The sequence below is a fragment of the Loxodonta africana genome, chromosome 4 (assembly GCF_030014295.1).
Source record: "Loxodonta africana isolate mLoxAfr1 chromosome 4, mLoxAfr1.hap2, whole genome shotgun sequence".
Lineage (NCBI taxonomy): Eukaryota > Metazoa > Chordata > Mammalia > Proboscidea > Elephantidae > Loxodonta > Loxodonta africana.
Window position 1 is genome coordinate 163,824,195 of NC_087345.1, and position 18,593 is coordinate 163,842,787.

At 35.1% G+C, this 18,593-nt stretch overlaps 1 protein-coding gene and 1 long non-coding RNA gene across 5 annotated transcripts in view; one reads left to right on the forward strand and one right to left on the reverse strand.

The window, feature by feature from the left end:
- SPAG6 (sperm associated antigen 6) overlaps positions 1-18,593 on the forward strand; it is a 68,430-nt gene that overhangs the window by 37,410 nt on the left and 12,427 nt on the right. For all 3 annotated transcript variants that reach the window (XM_003410552.4, XM_023548866.2, XM_023548865.2), the window contains 5 exons: positions 1,550-1,755; positions 2,615-2,788; positions 3,977-4,129; positions 6,808-6,999; positions 16,834-16,950. In XM_003410552.4, the coding sequence (XP_003410600.1) occupies positions 1,550-1,755; positions 2,615-2,788; positions 3,977-4,129; positions 6,808-6,999; positions 16,834-16,950 (842 nt within the window). The remainder of the gene's footprint in view (positions 1-1,549; positions 1,756-2,614; positions 2,789-3,976; positions 4,130-6,807; positions 7,000-16,833; positions 16,951-18,593) is intronic.
- LOC111750850 (uncharacterized) overlaps positions 1-18,593 on the reverse strand; it is a 64,078-nt gene that overhangs the window by 13,523 nt on the left and 31,962 nt on the right. For both annotated transcript variants that reach the window (XR_010321959.1, XR_002785891.2), the window contains exons 2-3: positions 2,558-2,713; positions 1,525-1,744 (exon numbers count right to left, since the gene is read on the reverse strand). This is a non-coding gene — a long non-coding RNA (uncharacterized LOC111750850). The remainder of the gene's footprint in view (positions 1-1,524; positions 1,745-2,557; positions 2,714-18,593) is intronic.

Below are 18,593 nucleotides of genomic sequence, written 5' to 3' on the forward strand. Positions count from 1 at the left end.
ATCTAGAAACTACGTAACAAACAATATCATACTTTATATTTTCTTTTTATTTCCCTTGGGGGTGCGAGAAACAGTGATCACCTGGTTTCACCTGCTGTCTTGTTGGTCTTCAGGCCTTTGTAATAGCATCCCAGAGACTGCTTCTGAGGAATCTGTTGTATTGTTAGGTTGATAGTCCAATCTATTGCTACCATCTTGTCTTTTTTTAAAACCATTTTCCTCTCATCTGCTTCTAGCTCTTGTGATTACATATTACCTCCTCATTGTATACCATTTATTGTACCAGATTTTCTTTTACTGAAATGGCTACTTGCTAATCAGTGTGATGTTCATTTGTAGAAGTGTGTCATCTGCACCGGAGTCGAACCAATCTGGCACATAATCTTCCATTGATACTTGTTTAATGAAATGATGAATGAATCATTTATACAATATTAAGACTTCTAAGATAATTATAATAATTTGAGGAAAACACATATTGGATACCAACTTGTGTTTTCTAACATTATTTTCTTTTTATAAAATGTGATAGTACCACTCTTTTGAAAATATAAAACACCTTATTTTTTTAAAAAATACTTTAAGTGATTTGCTGAATAGATATCTTAGTTTGGCTATTAAGGCATATTTAGAAATTGGTAAGGTGCTGCAAATCTGGGAAAATAAGAACATAATTTGAAAAGAAGAAATTACAGAAATAAGTATAGGTAATTCAGTAAGAGAAGCCATGAATACAATTAGAGTAGAGTAGGTAACTCTGGTGCTTTATGCTTCTCAAAAGACATTTTTAAGATATATATTATATGCGTCTGCCTGATTGTCTCTCATTCTCTGTAATTTAAAATGTGTTATTTTTATAGCTGTTATTCTTGGACACACAAGTAAATCAACATGTTGTATAGCCAAAAGATATTTACTGTATTTCTGACAAATTTATTCTTTTATCTAAATACTAACATCTATACATATTAAAGTATGTTCTTCAGTTGTAGATCTTGCTTTTGAAAGTATTTTTAGATGTACAGAGAAAATGCACATTTATATTTTATGTAAGGTTTAGATAATATGAAAGGAATTTAAAAATCGACATTATTGGCACAAGATTTGTATTACTGTTTACTCATGTAAACAGAACAAAATACTGTCTAATTAGTGTGCTTGGTAAATTTTTGGTACTGTAATTTTCGCTGTTATTATAAAGCATGCATAAAACGCTCGCCTGTTGAGAAGGGCAGAATTGTCAGAGCGTAAACAGCTGACATCTGCTTACTCTCTTAAAAAAAAAAAAAAAAGAATAACAAGCCATTTCAGCCTAATCTACCTCAAATGTGTTCATGTAAATGGAGGTCCATCTATTGACCTGTATTCTTTTCAGCTCAGGATTGGTCCACATGGTTTATGAAACCAGGAAGGCTGATTTGAAATGCAGATGTCGAGACAGTGAAGTACACCCTACCCTTTTTTCTTTGCTGTATCTGTCAGGGTGAAAAATGGCTTGCACAAGGGTCAGTCACCCATACTCACTTAATTACTTTCCTTGGACCCACAGAACTGTCACAAGCTGTGGTGGATGCGGGAGCGGTTCCTCTTTTAGTACTCTGTATCCAGGAGCCAGAAATTGCTTTGAAAAGGATTGCTGCTTCGGCCCTCAGTGATATTTCGAAGCATTCTCCAGAGTTAGCACAGACAGTAGTGGATGCAGGAGCTATTGCCCACTTAGCCCAGATGATCCTGAATCCTGATGCTAAATTGAAGGTATTTAAAAATAAGGGGTTAAAAAACAGTCATTCCAGGCTACATGGACTGTCTAGATTAGTATACATTTTAAAATAATAAATAATCATGGAACACAGATACGAATAGATTATGTATTTGGTCTTTTAGTATGTGGAAATAATTGCTTTAAGAATTAGATAATAAAGATGCAACTTGGGAAAAACATGTGCAGTGTTGAAAACTAGAAGTAACACCAGTGTTAACGTTAATAATTCAAATGAGGACCCACATAGTCAGAGAACCTTAGAGTTGGAAGGGACAGAAAGCTTTTCTACCACCACCACTATAACATTTAATTTTCTTATGAAAATTGCTGTATTAGTCTTTTTTATACCTTTTTGAAATCTGATTTTCATTTAATAGTCACAAGTATATTTTTATTTTCTAATAGTTATATTCTATGTAGCTTTATAATTATTAGCGTACCTAAGCAATGGAAAATTCTTTGACATGATTCAGCATCATGTCAAAAATAAGTTAGTTCTGCTTGATCAATTTTTGCACAAAATTACCATGTGTCATAAATTAACAATGCAAGTATTGCATAATTAAGAAATATTCATCCAAATGTAATATTCTTTGATCATCTGCAATAGATAGATTTTAAATAGTCAATTGAGAACTAAGAAATTTAATTTTTAAAATTATTGAATTGAAAAAACGAGTGTTTAAGACTTGAATGTGAATACCTCAAGATTCAGAAATTGTAAGTTATATTAGATATGTAACTGTTTATGCTTTTTATAAGGAATTTGATCACATATAAAGCTGTTAAAATTACATCTGAGCTCTTTTATGGACTCCACATAACGTTTTGTTTTGCCTTTTTGCTTGACAGCGTCAGGTCCTTTCAGCTCTCAGCCAGGTAGCAAAGCATTCTGTGGATCTGGCGGAGATGGTGGTTGAAGCAGAGATTTTTCCAGTTGTACTTACATGTCTGAAGGACAAAGATGAATATGTGAAGAAAAATGCTTCTACTTTAATTAGAGAGATTGCAAAACATACACCCGAGGTAAAAAAAAAAAAAAAAAAGCTTCAAAATACAATAATTTGTAGTTAATTTTAGTTTTAAAATAAAATATCAATTTGTTTACAGGGCCCAAAGATTGTGCCACATGATCTGGTAAGATCAGGGTTTCTCATTCTCAGAACTATTGACATTTTAGACTGAACAGTTCTTTTGTGGGGACCGTCATGTTGCATTATAAGATGTTTAGCAGCATCCCTGGCCTCTAATCACTAGATGCCAGTAGCGTCCCCCAATCGTGACAATCAAAAATGTCTCCATATATTGCCAAATGTTCCCTGAGGGGGGCAAAATTGCTCCCAGTTGAGAACCACTGGCTTAGATCAATGGAGTTTGAGTCTGAAATCTCAGTTTTTAATCATTTCCAGCTTTCCATCCTCAGAGTATGGATGCTGCAGACCTTTGCCATCCTTATCATTTTATGTCAGCCAGGAGTAGTGAGAACCATAGTACACCTCCAGACTGGGAGAGACCACAAACGTCCCCTAGCCTAGGGCAGCCACCCTGGTAGCTGCTCTTACATGGTTATTCCCTGCCCTGAAGTCTTAGATGTGAAGGAAATGGACAAAGCAGACCCCTGTTGGTTCTGGGGTAGTATCCTTTTCTGTGTATTTTTTGACTAATCAGTTTTCATTTCATTAAACCTTAAACTCGTCATTCTTTGTTTCTCCTAACATCTTTCCTTGGTTGAAATTTTTCAGGGTTGCAGAGCAACCAGCTAGTAATCATTACTAGCAAAGGGAGGATAATTAGATGAGAATATTTTAAGTCTGCCATTGTCTTTCGGCATTCAGTGATTAATCCGCTTCATACACACGCATTATGATTGGGGGTTTCAGCAGTTAGCTAGTTATGAACTAGCCCTAGGCTCAGTGTCTAGGTGAGGAATTTTGACATCCATTATAACAGGGATCAAAGTTGTGCCATCGCTGCATGAAAAATTGAACCACAGAGTAAAGAACCTCATAGTGAGTATATTTGTGCATTTGAAATAGTGAGATTATTACACTTGTGTATTTCTTTAGTGAATATATTAATTTTCACTAAATGATCTTTCAAATTTTACCAGGTGTTTTTAGGTTCTAAATAAAAGTTGGCGAATACTAAATGATATATACAGATCATTGTAGGCTTTCTGGTCCTGACTGTCTAGTTCTTCTCCTTTTCTCCTAGCTTTCACAGCTGATAGTTAATGCAGGAGGAGTTGCTGCTGTGATTGACTGTATTGGCTCCTGCAGAGGAAATATAAGGCTGCCTGGCATCATGATGCTGGGTTATGTGGCGGCTCACTCTGAGAACCTGGCCATGGCGGTGATCATTTCCAAGGTTTGTTCTTCCTTCTTCTTCTTATCTTTTTTAGTATTGCAGTGAGATATTCTAATTAATAGTCCAATTAATTCTAATTAATACTCTCCTACAGAATATAAAATACAATTGAAAGAAGTAAAAGAATTACCTGAAAAGATTTTCAGCTTTTTTCCAATGCTTATTAGTAAGTTTCCTAAAGCAATGCCTAAAGTAAGGTTTACTTTATAGAACGTTTACGGTTTTACTCAGTGTTTAATATCAATAAAATAGCAACTATTTTGAGCATTATCATTATCTGTGTTTAAATATTAAGTGCATTTGTATGTTTAAGGTTTGACTATGTGTATTTACAAACATGCAATGCACACTTTGGGTATAAACAACTATTATAAATGTCATGCCTGATGGTCACTTTCACCGTTCTCCCAGGTCTAGAAATGCCTTCCTTTCCTGTCATTTGGTTGGAAGATGACAGTGGCGAGGACATGCTTTTTCATTTACTTTCTCTCCTGCTTTCATGAACTAACGTATTTAAAAAAAAAAAAAAAACCTGTTCCTGTGGAGTCAATTCCGACTCATAGTGACCCTATAGGACACAGTAGAATTGGCCCGTAGGGTTTCCAAGGAGCAGCTGGTGGATTTGAACTGCTGACCTTTTGGTTAGCAGCTGTAGCTCTTAACTGTTGTACCACCCAGGCTAATATTTTTTCTTAGAAGCAGACAATTCAGAGCAGAAGTCAGACAGCAGTGTTTTTGTTGCCTTGCTCTAGGGATTGTTGTCTTATCTCAGTTCACAACTTTGTTATTAACCTACCATAGAATGTAGCCCTGGCACATAGTAGGTGCTGAAAAAGTTGTTAAATGAATAAATATTGATCTCCAGAAGAATGCTTCAAAGGCGATTTGCTTAAAGTATGTCTGTGGTGACCTCCTAGAGTATGGGTTTCTTATCAGCAGAGAAAACCTGCTGCTGTATGCTAAACAGAAACGTGGATTTTTTGATCCCTTGCTAATCCTCAGAATAAAGGAGCCTCAGATCCTTATTTTCTACTTATTCCATGGCAATTCTTTGCTTCCCTTCCCTTTAATTCTGCTGTTTCCTTTTGTTCTCCTATTACCAGAAACTATCATGGTGACTAGAGCAGTAGCAGTGCTTCCTGAAGGGTCACTGTCACTGTAGTGGCATTACAGGGATTTTGATTCTTGGTTCTTTTGTCAGAAAGCTCACACATAGGAAAAGTGATGAAAAAAGGAGAAACTGGTTTTGCCTCCTACATCCCATCTTCAAACTAACCAGGAGACTCTCTCCTTCTTTGGTCTAGGGTCGCTGCTGGCCTCTCCCACCTAGTTTGTTTTTCAGTTAGTTGAAGATCAAGGTGGCAGCAGCAGTTGGAGGCAAACCACACAGTACGGTGTCATTCTCTCCTCTTCCTAAATATTAGCATAAGGACTAATAATAACACCTTATATTTAAATAATAGTTTATAATTTTCAAAGCATATTTATGCTCCTTGTCTCATTTGCTGTTCACGACAACTGAGGCTGGTAAGTCAGGCCTTGAGAGGAGGGTACTGTCTCCTTTTCTTCCTGCTTCTTCAATCTAAACGTCCCCAAAGAATGGGCTTTCTGGAAAGTTGCTTTATTCTGAAGACAGGTCTGACCTTTTGTATTGGCAGCCAGACATTTTTAGTTGTAGGAAAGAATCCAGGAAGAAATATGGCAGATCTCTTCAGGAAATTGATCTTAATAACCAAATTAAAAAGTGGAAAAAAGAAAAGTATATATGATGATTTGGCCTTTGCTGGGGTAGCAAGACCATGTGATACTAGTTTTTATGGGACTGGATTTAAGATGATAATTACCATAGTGTCAAATTAGTCAGAAAATTGTGCCTATACGGAAATTGGAATTATAATTTGATTGATTCTTCTTTGGGAATATAAACTGATTAATCTGAGGCCCTTTAGTTTTGATTCTTTAGATAAAATTGAAGACTGAAGTATAAAATGTAAGCACATAATATCTGTGTAACAAAAATAATTTCTACTTTGACATTCAAACATGGTAAAATGGGCAGAACTATAATTTAAAAATTGACCAAAATTAATAGAAATTTTTCATTTACTATGAAAAAAATATTTTTTTTTCTATGTCAGGAAAGGTATTAGTGGCTATATTTCATATAAAAGGTATCTAAATAGTATTCTAGCTCCTATTATTCATTTGATTTTGCATCTATAGTAGTTATTTATCTCAGATTTATTATAAAAAAAAGATTTATTATACTCGGTGAAAAAAGACAATTTCTTTCAGGATTCTAAATTAACTTTTTTAATAAAGAAAATAGAAAGTTTTAAAATCTTAGATATTTTTAGTTTGTCATGATGTAACCTGCTTTTGCATATATCCTAGTCTGTGGCATCTGTTGTTTCCTAAAATGCCTCTCTGTTTGGGGGGTGAAAGCTAGCAGAGATATTCTTCGTTTAGTTGGATCGTTACAGGTAATTAAGGTAAATTAGTTCTAGTCATTTTGTTGACTTGAAAAATGACAGCCCCTGCGATGTCTTCATTTATCGAACCATTTAGGAAAGAAGGATCAAGACTAAAATGATTTATTCTGATGTTTGAGAGACATAGAAAGACTCTTTAATCCTACTCTAGATTCATAATACTTTCTCTTTTGATCAACACTGCAGGGTGTACCCCAGTTGTCAGTCTGCTTGTCAGAAGAACCAGAGGATCATATTAAGGCTGCTGCTGCTTGGGCCTTAGGACAGATTGGGAGACACACTCCTGAACACGCACGGGCTGTTGCAGTCACAAATACTTTGCCTGTTCTGCTTTCTTTGTACATGTCAACAGAAAGTTCTGAGGACCTTCAAGTAAAAGTAAGTGCTTGATTCTTAACTGTTCTATGGAAATTTATTAGGCTTTTATTTATTCTTAAAATATGTAATTAAAAATGTTTTAATCTTCATCATAGGCAATATTATTTTTATGAGTCGAGAGATGCAAATTTTGCAGAAGAATTGATTCATCTGTGAAAATAGATGACTTTTGTCTCTATCAGTGTTTCTGTATCAGTGATCTTTTTTAAAAAAGTCCTTTACAGTAGTAACGTTGTCTGTAAGATGAATGTCTATGTAATCGCATTCTGGCTTCTTGTTGACTTTATTTTGGAATTGGAATTGACTGGAGAGACTGTTAGTTCATTTCACAGAAAAATTTGACTTCAAATAATTTAAAGAGCTTTGCAAAGGTATAACGTAACTAGTTGGAGGGTATTCTCGGAGCCATAATCTAACTCCAGTCATAATTCTTGGAGCCATAATCCCTAACTGCAGCTCCACTGGTTTTTTAATTGTATGTCCTCTATTTGCTCCTCATAAAAATGTGTGTCCTTAAGATTCATAGACATTTTTAAGTCATGCATTTCTTTTAAAAGCAAGCTTTCTGGAAATACTACAAGCTATTAAAATGATTCATAAAACTTGAATATAAAATAGGGTGGGTTATTTGAAAATTTTAAAATTTCAAAGAAGGAAAAAAAATGTTTCCCAGCATATTATCTATTAGGAAAACATGTAATTCTTTAAAAGCAGCTTTCAGAATTGACTTGGATCGAGGGAGCTACACAGCAAAGATAACAATTTGTAATAAAATTAACAACAGCGAGTTAAATTATACATAAATTTTAATTAAAATAGTAAGTTAACAAATACGAAAACACATTAGCTAAAATATAACTTTAAATGGTATAATGAGGTAGGAAGTTCATTTGAGCTGTGCAGCTGAGGGGTTCTGAAAGTTATATATATAAAAAAAAAATTTTTTTATAGTGAATCATTTGATTTACAGATTTTATAAAAGTAATTTGTTTATTTGGTTATGTTTACATGTTATTCCTCTACAAACTCATTGAGAGGGAAATTGATTTATAATATTAACATTTCTTCAATTTTATAAGACTTTCTAGATCAAAGCAATGATTTAATAGATTTAGGGCTTCCCTAACATTTTTCCAATGTTGAGTACATTCCTTGGCAACACTTGGTTGAATAAGATTGACAGTGTGCTCTATACGGTCTTTTCCAATTTAACAATTCTGTGATTCTGTGACTTTCTGGTCAGAAACCACAACTCCATTTCCAGTTTTGAGTTGTTCAAGTATAGCTGATTTACATATATGTAATTTCAACCTATATATATAGTTCTCTTTTGGTTTCATATTTCTTTAACCCATTATCATTATTGTTCTTTCTTCTCCTTCTCCTCTTCCTCCTCCTCTCTCCCTCCTTCTGGACTTCTTCCTTTTTCCTTCCTCCCTTCTTTTATCTCCAGTGATTCAGTGACTGTCGGCCTCCACTGCAGGGTCTCTACAGGCATAAACATGCCCAGGTTATAATAGTAGTTATGTCCAACTTCTAGATTATCACAGAAAAATTATTAATACTTAAAAAATAATATTTATCAGATTCCTGCACTTAACAATTTTTATTTTCCTTTAAGTAAAGGAATTAATAACTGAAGTTAATAGTAATTATAGCTTGAGAAATCCTTGCAAATACTCTCCCAAGGTAGCACTATAATCCTTTTAATATACTAACTACCCTTTTATATACTATCAAGTTTATATAACTTGGATTTTCCTGAATTATGATGATGTTGTTAATATCAGGGGGTACAGTAAGTTTGAAAAATTCACTTTAAAGTGAAGTAACTTTTTTTTTTGTAGTTCAGCTTAACAAAGGTCACTTTATTCAAACATTTAGGTTTACTAATAGAAATTCAGGTTCCTTCTGCCTATATTTGATACAGCATTTACTTTCATGAAATACACTAGGTATTTAATTTTAAAAAGTGGGATCTTTACCAGTCATTATCCTGTGAGCAATCTTTCCAAGGCTTTCAGGCCACCCACATAAATATCTTCTTACTGTAGAGACTTGATCATCATTATTATTTTTTTCTTTCCCCCAAGGTCTCTTGGATTCTATCAGTGGTTTTAAAGGCTTTAGAAAGAAAGTCCCATTCAAGTCTGTTTGACACTATCTCAGTAGGGAAAACTGTATCCAAGAGCATCACAAGCTGTCTAATGGTATTTCTCATTTGTTGCTCTGTGACAGCCTTCAAATTATAAGGCCATGTTGAAGTTCATTGTGTTTCAAAGGCATGTCAGCTTCTGTAAGCATTCTCTAATTGGTTCTGATCCAGGAGAGCCAATGAGCAGGCCCTTGGAATTTCTTGCCTGTTTTCGCACAGCCTTACTATGCCTGCATCTGTGTTATTCCAAATACCCTAATAAAAACTGAAAAAAATTATGTATTTTATCTGATAAGCTTACCTACATATATTTTGAAAATATTCAGGCAACTTCATTTTCACTCATTTTGATTTAGGGTGTTTTAACAAAGTGTTTGTTCCACCTTAGTTTGGCATTTGAATCAGTTCATTTTGTTACCTTAGTTATAAAACTATTTCTGTAATAATTATTATTATGTTCTTATAGTCATGGATGTCCCTCCATTTTTTTTCACTAGCTGTATTGAAATATAATTCACATTCCATACAATTCAACCATTTAAAGTGTACAATCCAATGATTTTAGCATATTCACAGAATCGTGCAACTGTCACTAGAATCTAATTTTAAAACATTTCCTTCCCGGCAAAGGGAAACTCTGTACCCATTAGCAGTCACTCCCCACGGCCAGCCCTAGGCAACCACTAATCAACTTTTTGCCTTTATGGATTTGCTTATCTGGATATATATATCCATACAATTTATGTGGCCTTTTATGCCTGGCTTCTTTCACTTAGCATAAGTCTTCAAGGTTCATTTGTGATGTGCCATCTGTCAGTACTTTGTTCATTTTTATTGCAAAATAATACTCCATTGTGTGGTATGCCACATCCTGTTTATCCATTCATCAGTGTATCGGCATTTGGATTGTTTCAGCTTTTTGGCTATTGAGAATAATGCTGCTATGATCTTATTGCACAAGTTTTTGTGTGGATATATGTTTTCATCTCTCTTGGGTATATACCTAGGAGTGGAATTGCTAGATCATATGGTAACTCTGTTTAACATTTTTTGGGAAGCTGTGAAACTATTTTCCAATGTGCTTGAACCTTTTTATATTCCCACCAGCAATGTATGAGAGTTCCAATTTCTCTGCATCCTCATGAACACTTGTTAATATCTCTGTTTTTGATTATAGTCATTCTAGTGGGTGTGAACTGGCATCTCATTGTGGTTTTGATTTGATTTCCCTGATGGCTAATGCTTTGAGAATCTTTTCATGTGCTTGTATATCTTTTCTGGAGAAATGCTTATTCAGATCATTTGCCCATTTTTAAATTTATTTATCTTTTTATTATTGGGTTATAAGAGTTTTTTAAATAGATACTTGAGATACAAGTACATTATCAGATACATGATTTGTAAGTATTTTCTCCCATCCTGTGGCTTGTCTGCTCACTTTCTTGATGGTATCATTTGCACCACAAAAGTTTTAAATTTTAATGAAATTCAATTGATCAATTTTTTTCTTTTTTTGCTTATACTTTTGGAGTTGTATCTAAAAGGCTTTTGCCTAACCCAAGGTCTTGAACGTTTATCTCTATTTTCCCTCTTCATTTTTATTACTATAACTTTGGACCAGAATGCTTTTAGAACAAAAATTAACTTTCTAATAAGAAACGTTTTCCTTTAAACAGTTTTCATTAAAGATCATCCATTAAGGAAAGCAGCAATGGATATAATTTTTATTATTCCTCCCATTTTTCTGTGAAAAGGATTAAAGCGGTATTGTTTGCATAGTATTGGCAATCTTATTTTGTTAACTGCTATTCTTAGGTGTGTTATAAAGAGATAAAAATAGTGTTATTAGTCACTTACTATGGCTTTTTACAATGACAGCTCTGATTAGTGTGGACAGAGTTAGATTTTAGAAATGTCATAAAAAAGAATAAATGCAGAACTGTAGATGCTATGCTAGTTCATAGCAAAACCAGACTCAAACCCAAGTTTCTCTAAACAAGTAGCCCACCACTCTTTCCCTAACATCATCATATTTATGGCTAAGGATGTCTTAAATGTCTTAGTCATCTAGAAATACCACAAGTGGATGGCTTTAACAAAGAGAAATTTATTTCTTCACGGTCTGGTAGGCTAGAAGTCCAAATCCAGGGCGTCAAGTCCAGGGGAAGGCTTTCTGTCTCTGTCGGCTCTGGAGGAAGGTTTTTCTTGTCAGTCTTCCCCTGGACTAAGATCTCTTCATGGAGGAACCCCGGGTCCAAAGGACACACTCTGCTTTGGTTCTTCTTTCTTGGTGGTATGAGGTCCCCAACTCTTGGTTTGCTTCCCTTTCCTTTTTATCTCTTGCGAGAGAAAATGTGGTGCAGGCCACACCCCAGGAAACTCCCTTTACATTGAATCAGGGATGTGACCTGGGTAAGGATAGTACAGTCCCACCCTAATCCTCTTTAATATAAGATTACAATCACAAAATGGAGAACCACACAATACTGGAAATCATGGCCCAGCCAAATAGATACACACATTTTGGGGGGGACATAATTTAACCCATGACAAAGGATAAATTAGTAAATGCTAATAAATGTGGTAATAAATTAGTAAAATTCATAATCTGTTATCCATTAGTTCAAAGTAAGATATTTGTTGGTTTAGTGACTTAACTAAATAAAAGTGTTTGCTCACCCCTTATGATTTCTGTACAGTTGCCAGTATAAAGGTATAAGAACTATTTTATTTTCCACAGAGCCATAAATAACTAAACATAAGGCATATTTTTCTGAAGGCTAACGAACAATATAGGGTTGCTATGAGTTGGAATCGACTCGACGGCACTGGGTTTGGGTTTTTTTGGTTTAACAAATCTTAAGCTCAGCAGGTGACATGATCTTGTATGTAGAAAATCCTAAGGAATCCACACAAAAATACCAGAACTAATAAGAGTTTAACAAGGTCACAGGACACAAGATCAGTATACAAAAATGAATTGTATTTTTATATGCTAATCACGAACAATCCAAATATGAAATTAAGAAAATAATTTTATTCACAATAGCATCAAAAGAATAAAATCCTTAGGAATAAACTTAGCAAAAGAAGTATAAGGCTTGTACACTGAAAACTACAAAACAATGCTGAAAAAAATTAAAGAAGATATGAATAAGTGGAGAGACAATCCATGCTTACAGATTGGAAGACACAATATTGTTACAATGGCCATACTCCCCAAGTTGGTCTATATTTTCAATGTAATCCCTATTGAAATCTCAGCTGACTTTTTTTCAGAAATTAAGAAATTGATCCTAAAATCCATATGGATCTTGTGGGACAACTTGGTTAATTGACATAACATAGTTCATAAAGATAACATTCTACATCGTAGCTTGGTGAGTAGCATCTGGGGTTTTAAAAGCTTGTGAGCAGCTATCTAATATGGGTCTATTCGTCTTGAACAAAAGAGACTGAAGGAAACCAAAGACTCAAAGAAGAAGTTAGTCCAGAGGACTAATAGCCACAGCCTCTTCTAACCTGAGATAAGAAGAACCAGATGTGCTCAGCTACCACCACTGAACGTTCTGACCAGGGACATAATAAAAAGTCCTGGATAGAATGGGAGAAAAATGTAGAGCAAAACTCAAATTCCTATAAAAGGCCAGACTTACTGGACTGATAGAGACTACAGAAACCTCCAAGACTATTGCCCTGAGATACCCTTTGAACTTGGAGCTGAGGCTACTTCTGGGAGTCACCTTTCATCCAAATAATAGACTGCCTTTAGAATAAACAGTACCACCCATTAGTACTGTGCTCCCTTAAGTAATCAACTCTAAGAGACCAAACAGTCAATATGTACCCTAAAACAAAGATAAGAAGGTAAGGAGGGGCAGGGAAGCTAGATTAATGGAAACAGAACGAAAAGAATAGAAATAATGAGAATGCTGACACATTGTGAAAAATTAACCAACGTCATGGAACAATTTATATAAAAATTGTATAAAGGGAACCAATTTGCTGTGTAAACTCTCACCTAAAACACAATAAAATCTTAATTAAAAAAACCACCAAAATCCATATGGAAATGCAAAGGATCCAGACTAGCCAAAACAGTCTTGAAAAAGAAAAAAAGGCTTACAGTCCTTGATCTCAAAACACTACAAAGCTACAGTAATCAGGTCAGGTAGTACTTGCTTAAGGAAAGACATATGTATCAATGGAATTGAGTTGGAAATCTAGAAATAAACCCTAATATTTATGGTCAAGTGAGTTTTGCCAAAGGTGCCAAGACAATTTAATGTGGAAAGGATAGTCTTTTCAGCAAATGGTGCTGGGATAATCATATCCACGTGCAAAAAAGATGAATTTGGACCCTGATCTCATACCATATACCAAAATTAGCTCAAAATGAATCACAGACCTAAATATGAGTTCAAGCTATAAAATTTTTGCAAGAAAATAGACGTAAAACTTCATGATCTTGAGCTAGGCAAATATTTCTTAGCTATGACAGCAAAAGCACAAAGAAAAAAAAAAAGAGAGAGAGAGAAATTGGGTTTCATCATAATTAAAACCTTTTGTGCTTCAAAAGACACCACGAAGAAAGTGAAAAGGCAAGCCACAGACTGGGAGAAAATATTTGCAAATCATAAATTCAAGAAAGAACTAGTATCAAGAATATATAAAGACTTCATTTAACTCAATAAGAAGACAAATGACCAAACTAAGCAATGGGCAAAAGATTTTAATAAACATTTCATCAAAGAGGATATACAAGTGACCAATAAGCACATGAAAAGATGTTCAACATCATTAGTCACTAGGGAAATGAAAATCAAAGCCATAATGAGATACCACTTCACATGCACAAAAATGGGTATAATTAATAAGACGGATAATAACAAGTGTTGACCAGGATAAACTTTGAACCTTTATTACATTGCTGGTGGGAATGTAAAATGTTGTAGCCACGTTGGGAAAGACTTTGGTAGTTTCTCAAAATATTAAAGGTAAATTTACCATTATCACCCAACAGCTCCACTCCTAGGTTCTATCCAAAAGAAATAAAAACATTCGTCTACAACAAGACTTGTATATGAATCTTCATAGCAGCATTAGTTCTAATAGCAAAAGTGGAAACAACCCAAATATCTCTCAACTGGAGGGAGAATGGATAAACAAAATGTGGTAAATCTGTAAAGTGGAATGCTATCTGGCGATGAAAAGGAACAAAGTACTGATACATGTTATAACACCCACTACTGCTGCCATTGAGTCAATTCCAACTCATAGCGACCCTATAGGACAGAGTAGAAGTGCCCTGTAGGGTTTGCAAGGAGCACCTGGTGGATTCGAACTGATGACCTTTTGGTTAGCAGCCGTAGCTCTTAACCACTACGCCACCAGGGTTTCCTGCTATAACACAGACAACACCAAAAACATTATGCTTAGTGAAAGAGGCCAGACACAAAAGTTTACATATTGTATAATTCCGTTTATACTAATTGTCGAGAAAGTCAAAACTATAGCGACAGAAAGTAGATTAGTGGTTGCCAGGGCATGATGGCAGGGAGGGAATAGGGAGTGACCACAATGGGGGTCAGTGAAAAAGAGGAAGACCCTCAATGAGATGGATTGACACAGTGGTTGCAACAGTGGGCTTAAGCATAACAACAATTGTGAGGATGGCACAAGACGGGGCAGTGTTTCGTTTGCTTTTACGTAGGGGTTGCTATGAGTCAGAACCAGCTTGATGGCACCTAACAACAACAACAACAACACAATGGGCATGAAGTTTCTTTTTGGAATAATGAAAATGTTCTAAAATTAGGTTGTGGAGATGGTTGCACAACTCTGTAAATTTACTAACCATTATTGAATTGTACACTTAAAACGAGTGAATTTTATGGTATATAAACTGTATCTCAATAAAGTTGTTAAAAAAAATCTTAAGCCCAGAAATGTGCACAAAAACAAAATCTTAACTAATGCACTAATACTTCTTTCATGCTGGATTATTAAGCCTATTATTAATCCTGACATATATTCTTACCTTGAGGAATACAGTTATAAATCAAGTATATTTCTTCCAGATGAAAGATAGTAAAGGAGTCATTAGACTCCTTTCTAGAGTTCTTGATTAATAGCTTTGCAATACATCACCAACTTGGAACTAGTGGAATTAGAGTAAAGCTATATATATGGGACAGTGGATGTGCTCTGTGCTGTACCATTAGTAGACCTTGTCACCAGTAGCAGTTAAGTTACATTTGTTGACCTGCTAAGATCACTAGGGTCCTAAGGTGGTTCCCAAAGGTATAACTCGGTGTGCTGGGAATCAAGAATTTAACTTCAAGTTACGTTACACTACTTATGGAAAGAAGTTGGGCTGCATTTCATACATTCCTTATTTAATTTAGTTTATAAAACAATGTTTGAGGGTATATGTGTTGAGAGATAAGAAAAGTTATATAAGACTGCCTAGCCTGGGTCTCTGGGAAACCTTAAATTTCAGAATTCCATTACTGATAGCACAAATGTTGTTGAAAGTCTTGCTGAATCCAAGTTCCAGTTATAAAATTCACAATGTGAAAATCAGAACGCTCCTTGACATTTCAAAAGCATTGCAAAATGTTCAATAGCAGGATTCTGATCCTAGAAGACTAGGTCTGCTAAGGCCTCAGAGAGAGAGCAGGTGATCAGATGAAAGGCTGTAAGGATATAATGAAGCACAAAACCATATACAAGCAGATGTGGAATTCTACTGGGAAACAACACTAGACAAACCCAATTGTTGTGTAGCTTCCAAAGTGAAGTGGGCAGCCTTTAATGGCAAACAGAATCACAAACAGCCATGACCTGAGAGCTGACTGCAACAACGTGTTACAGTCACATCAGGGCCCTTCAGCCACATTTAGGACAGGGGACAGCCCCATACATTGTTACTCTGAAACACTGTGGAGTCCTGGGGAGGAGAGGGGAAAGGTAGGTAGGCATGGGTAGCTAGTTATTCTTTTACTTGTGGGTGATACACTCCCTAGTGCTGAGGGGGCCTTTCTCTATAGTTGGAATAGAGCCTGTCTGTTATACATCTGTGAACGGAGAAATTCATACCCACGAGCTATCGCAGCATATCTGCAAATGCTCACTGAATATGCACACAGTAGAGTATTCTGATCACATACTTATGAGCTCTGAAACCTTTTAGAGAACATAGAATGAATGCCTGATAATGGCATTCTATGATAAACTGATTATTTTCTTGTATTCATTGTTTGAAAAGAATAGGAAGTATTATCTCACAGTTTCATATATACAAATTTTTACACCAATAAAATACACATATTAATTTATGGTCTATAACTTATGCTTTATAATTTTAATTATCTCATTATCTCATAGGTATTTTAAGAGCTCACTAATATACTGTACATTTTGTGGCTTAACAAGAAGACAAATTACAAGTTATTCCATGATAAAACCAATGAAAGATAGGAGTCTTTCTGACAACTGTTTAAAAAAAACAACTGCAGGTTAGACCAGGAAATTGATTTCATTTTTGGATCTTAGGAACATAAATTAAAGTGGAACGTTATTTGACAATGAAAAGGAATAAAGTATACATGGATTTGTATCAAGCTTTCATTGATTACTTACTTTGGTATGTATTTTGCTTTGTATTTTTTTAATAGAGTAAAAAAGCTATAAAGAATATCCTTCAAAAATGTACCTATCTACCAGCTCTTGAACCGTTTCTGTATGATGCTCCCCCCAACATTCTGAAGCATGTGGTTGGACAGTTCAGTAAGGTGAGCAGCATTCTCTTAGCCTACGTGTTGGGGAAGTAAACGAAAATAATTTGTTTTTTCTGTTCGGTCACTGTATTTCCTTCTGCTAGATGGGGGCAGGGTTTTACTACTCAACTCTCACTGGTCTGTATTGACATGGAAGGTAACATAACATAAATAGGTTAGTAAAATTCACATAGAAATAAAACCCTTCCTTTTTCCTTGCTTTTATTTTTTTTAAAACCACAGCCTCTGTACAGTTTTTTAGTGTTCTCAGGGAGTAAATAGTATGCCAACACATGAAAACCTCATAATACAGATAATTTATATAGATAAGTAATTTTTAGTGATTTTCCCAGTGTCTGTTAGTCTCACTTAGGAACACAGAAAAGATCTTATAAAGAAAAGGAAAAACGTCTCGGAGCCACTAAGTCCATGTACTTTACTGCAGATGTTCTTAGGTAGTCATTTGGAGCTTATTAACTTATTTTATGAACAGTTTCAACAACTGAAGCTGTCAGGTTTCTTAGATCATTGCAGATTAAAGGTAGTAAGATAGATTAGGCTGCTAGAGGTGAGAACGGCCAGCAGAACTGACTACTTTTAGCAACGGAGGAGAGAAATGACTGCATTTCAGTAGTCATCGATGGTGAGGATGGTGACACTCAGCCATCAAGGACAGGTTAAATTATACTTGATTTAAAAAAAATGGGGTCTGTGGAATTAGTATCCTGTAGTGGCTCAGACTCTGGAGTTGGAGTGCTTAGATTTCCCACATACCAGCTCTAATACCTTCTGCAAAGTTTTGACCTCTCTAAGCCTTAGTTTCATCACTCATAAAATGGTACTTTATTTTCTAGGGCCATTGTTAAGATTAAATATGAGATATTATATGTAAAGAGTTTGGCTCAATATCGGGCACATAATAAGCACTAGATTAAAAACGAGTTTTTAAGAAATAAGACATGGAAGTTAATATTGCTGATTAACAAAATTTATATGAAAAGTGAACAGGGGTACAAATTCACTTTTGTTAGTTATAATCTACATAAATGAGGTACTATTTTTGGAATAGTAAATTTCTACAAATAACGAATAAAAATATATATTGTCATAACTTTTTAACTTGGGCCTACAGTTAAATAGGTCTAGTTTTAGGCACTTATATTAAAGATAGACTCTACTAACAGCCTTCACTTCTCTGAACTCTCCATGATCTCCAGCAGCTTGACTGATGTTCAGATATCATGGCCACTGGAAAATAGGTTTTTACATTGCTAAAGCCACCTCAGCATACAGCTCTGTGTATTAAATACACCTGTGTTCTGTCTGCCTCCTTCTAAGAAAATAATCAACCCACCCAAACCCATAATCAAAGGATTTTTTTTTTTTCCTCTTAGTTATATGGGATGTAGGAGACATAATAGTGTGCTCACCTGACAAATCAACTAACCAAATAATGGAGAGAAAGACTAAATTACTGCAAGGGGAAAACTGATCCACCTCTTCATTTTTGTGTGCTTTGAGGTACTAAGTAACAAATTGACCAGCTAATTTATCAACTAACAGGGAGGAAGAATAAGAGGCTGAGTGGATCTTCTACAAACTTGATCATCAGCTCTTAGAAATGGATACCTGTCACTGTTGGGTCAGTTGCGACTCAC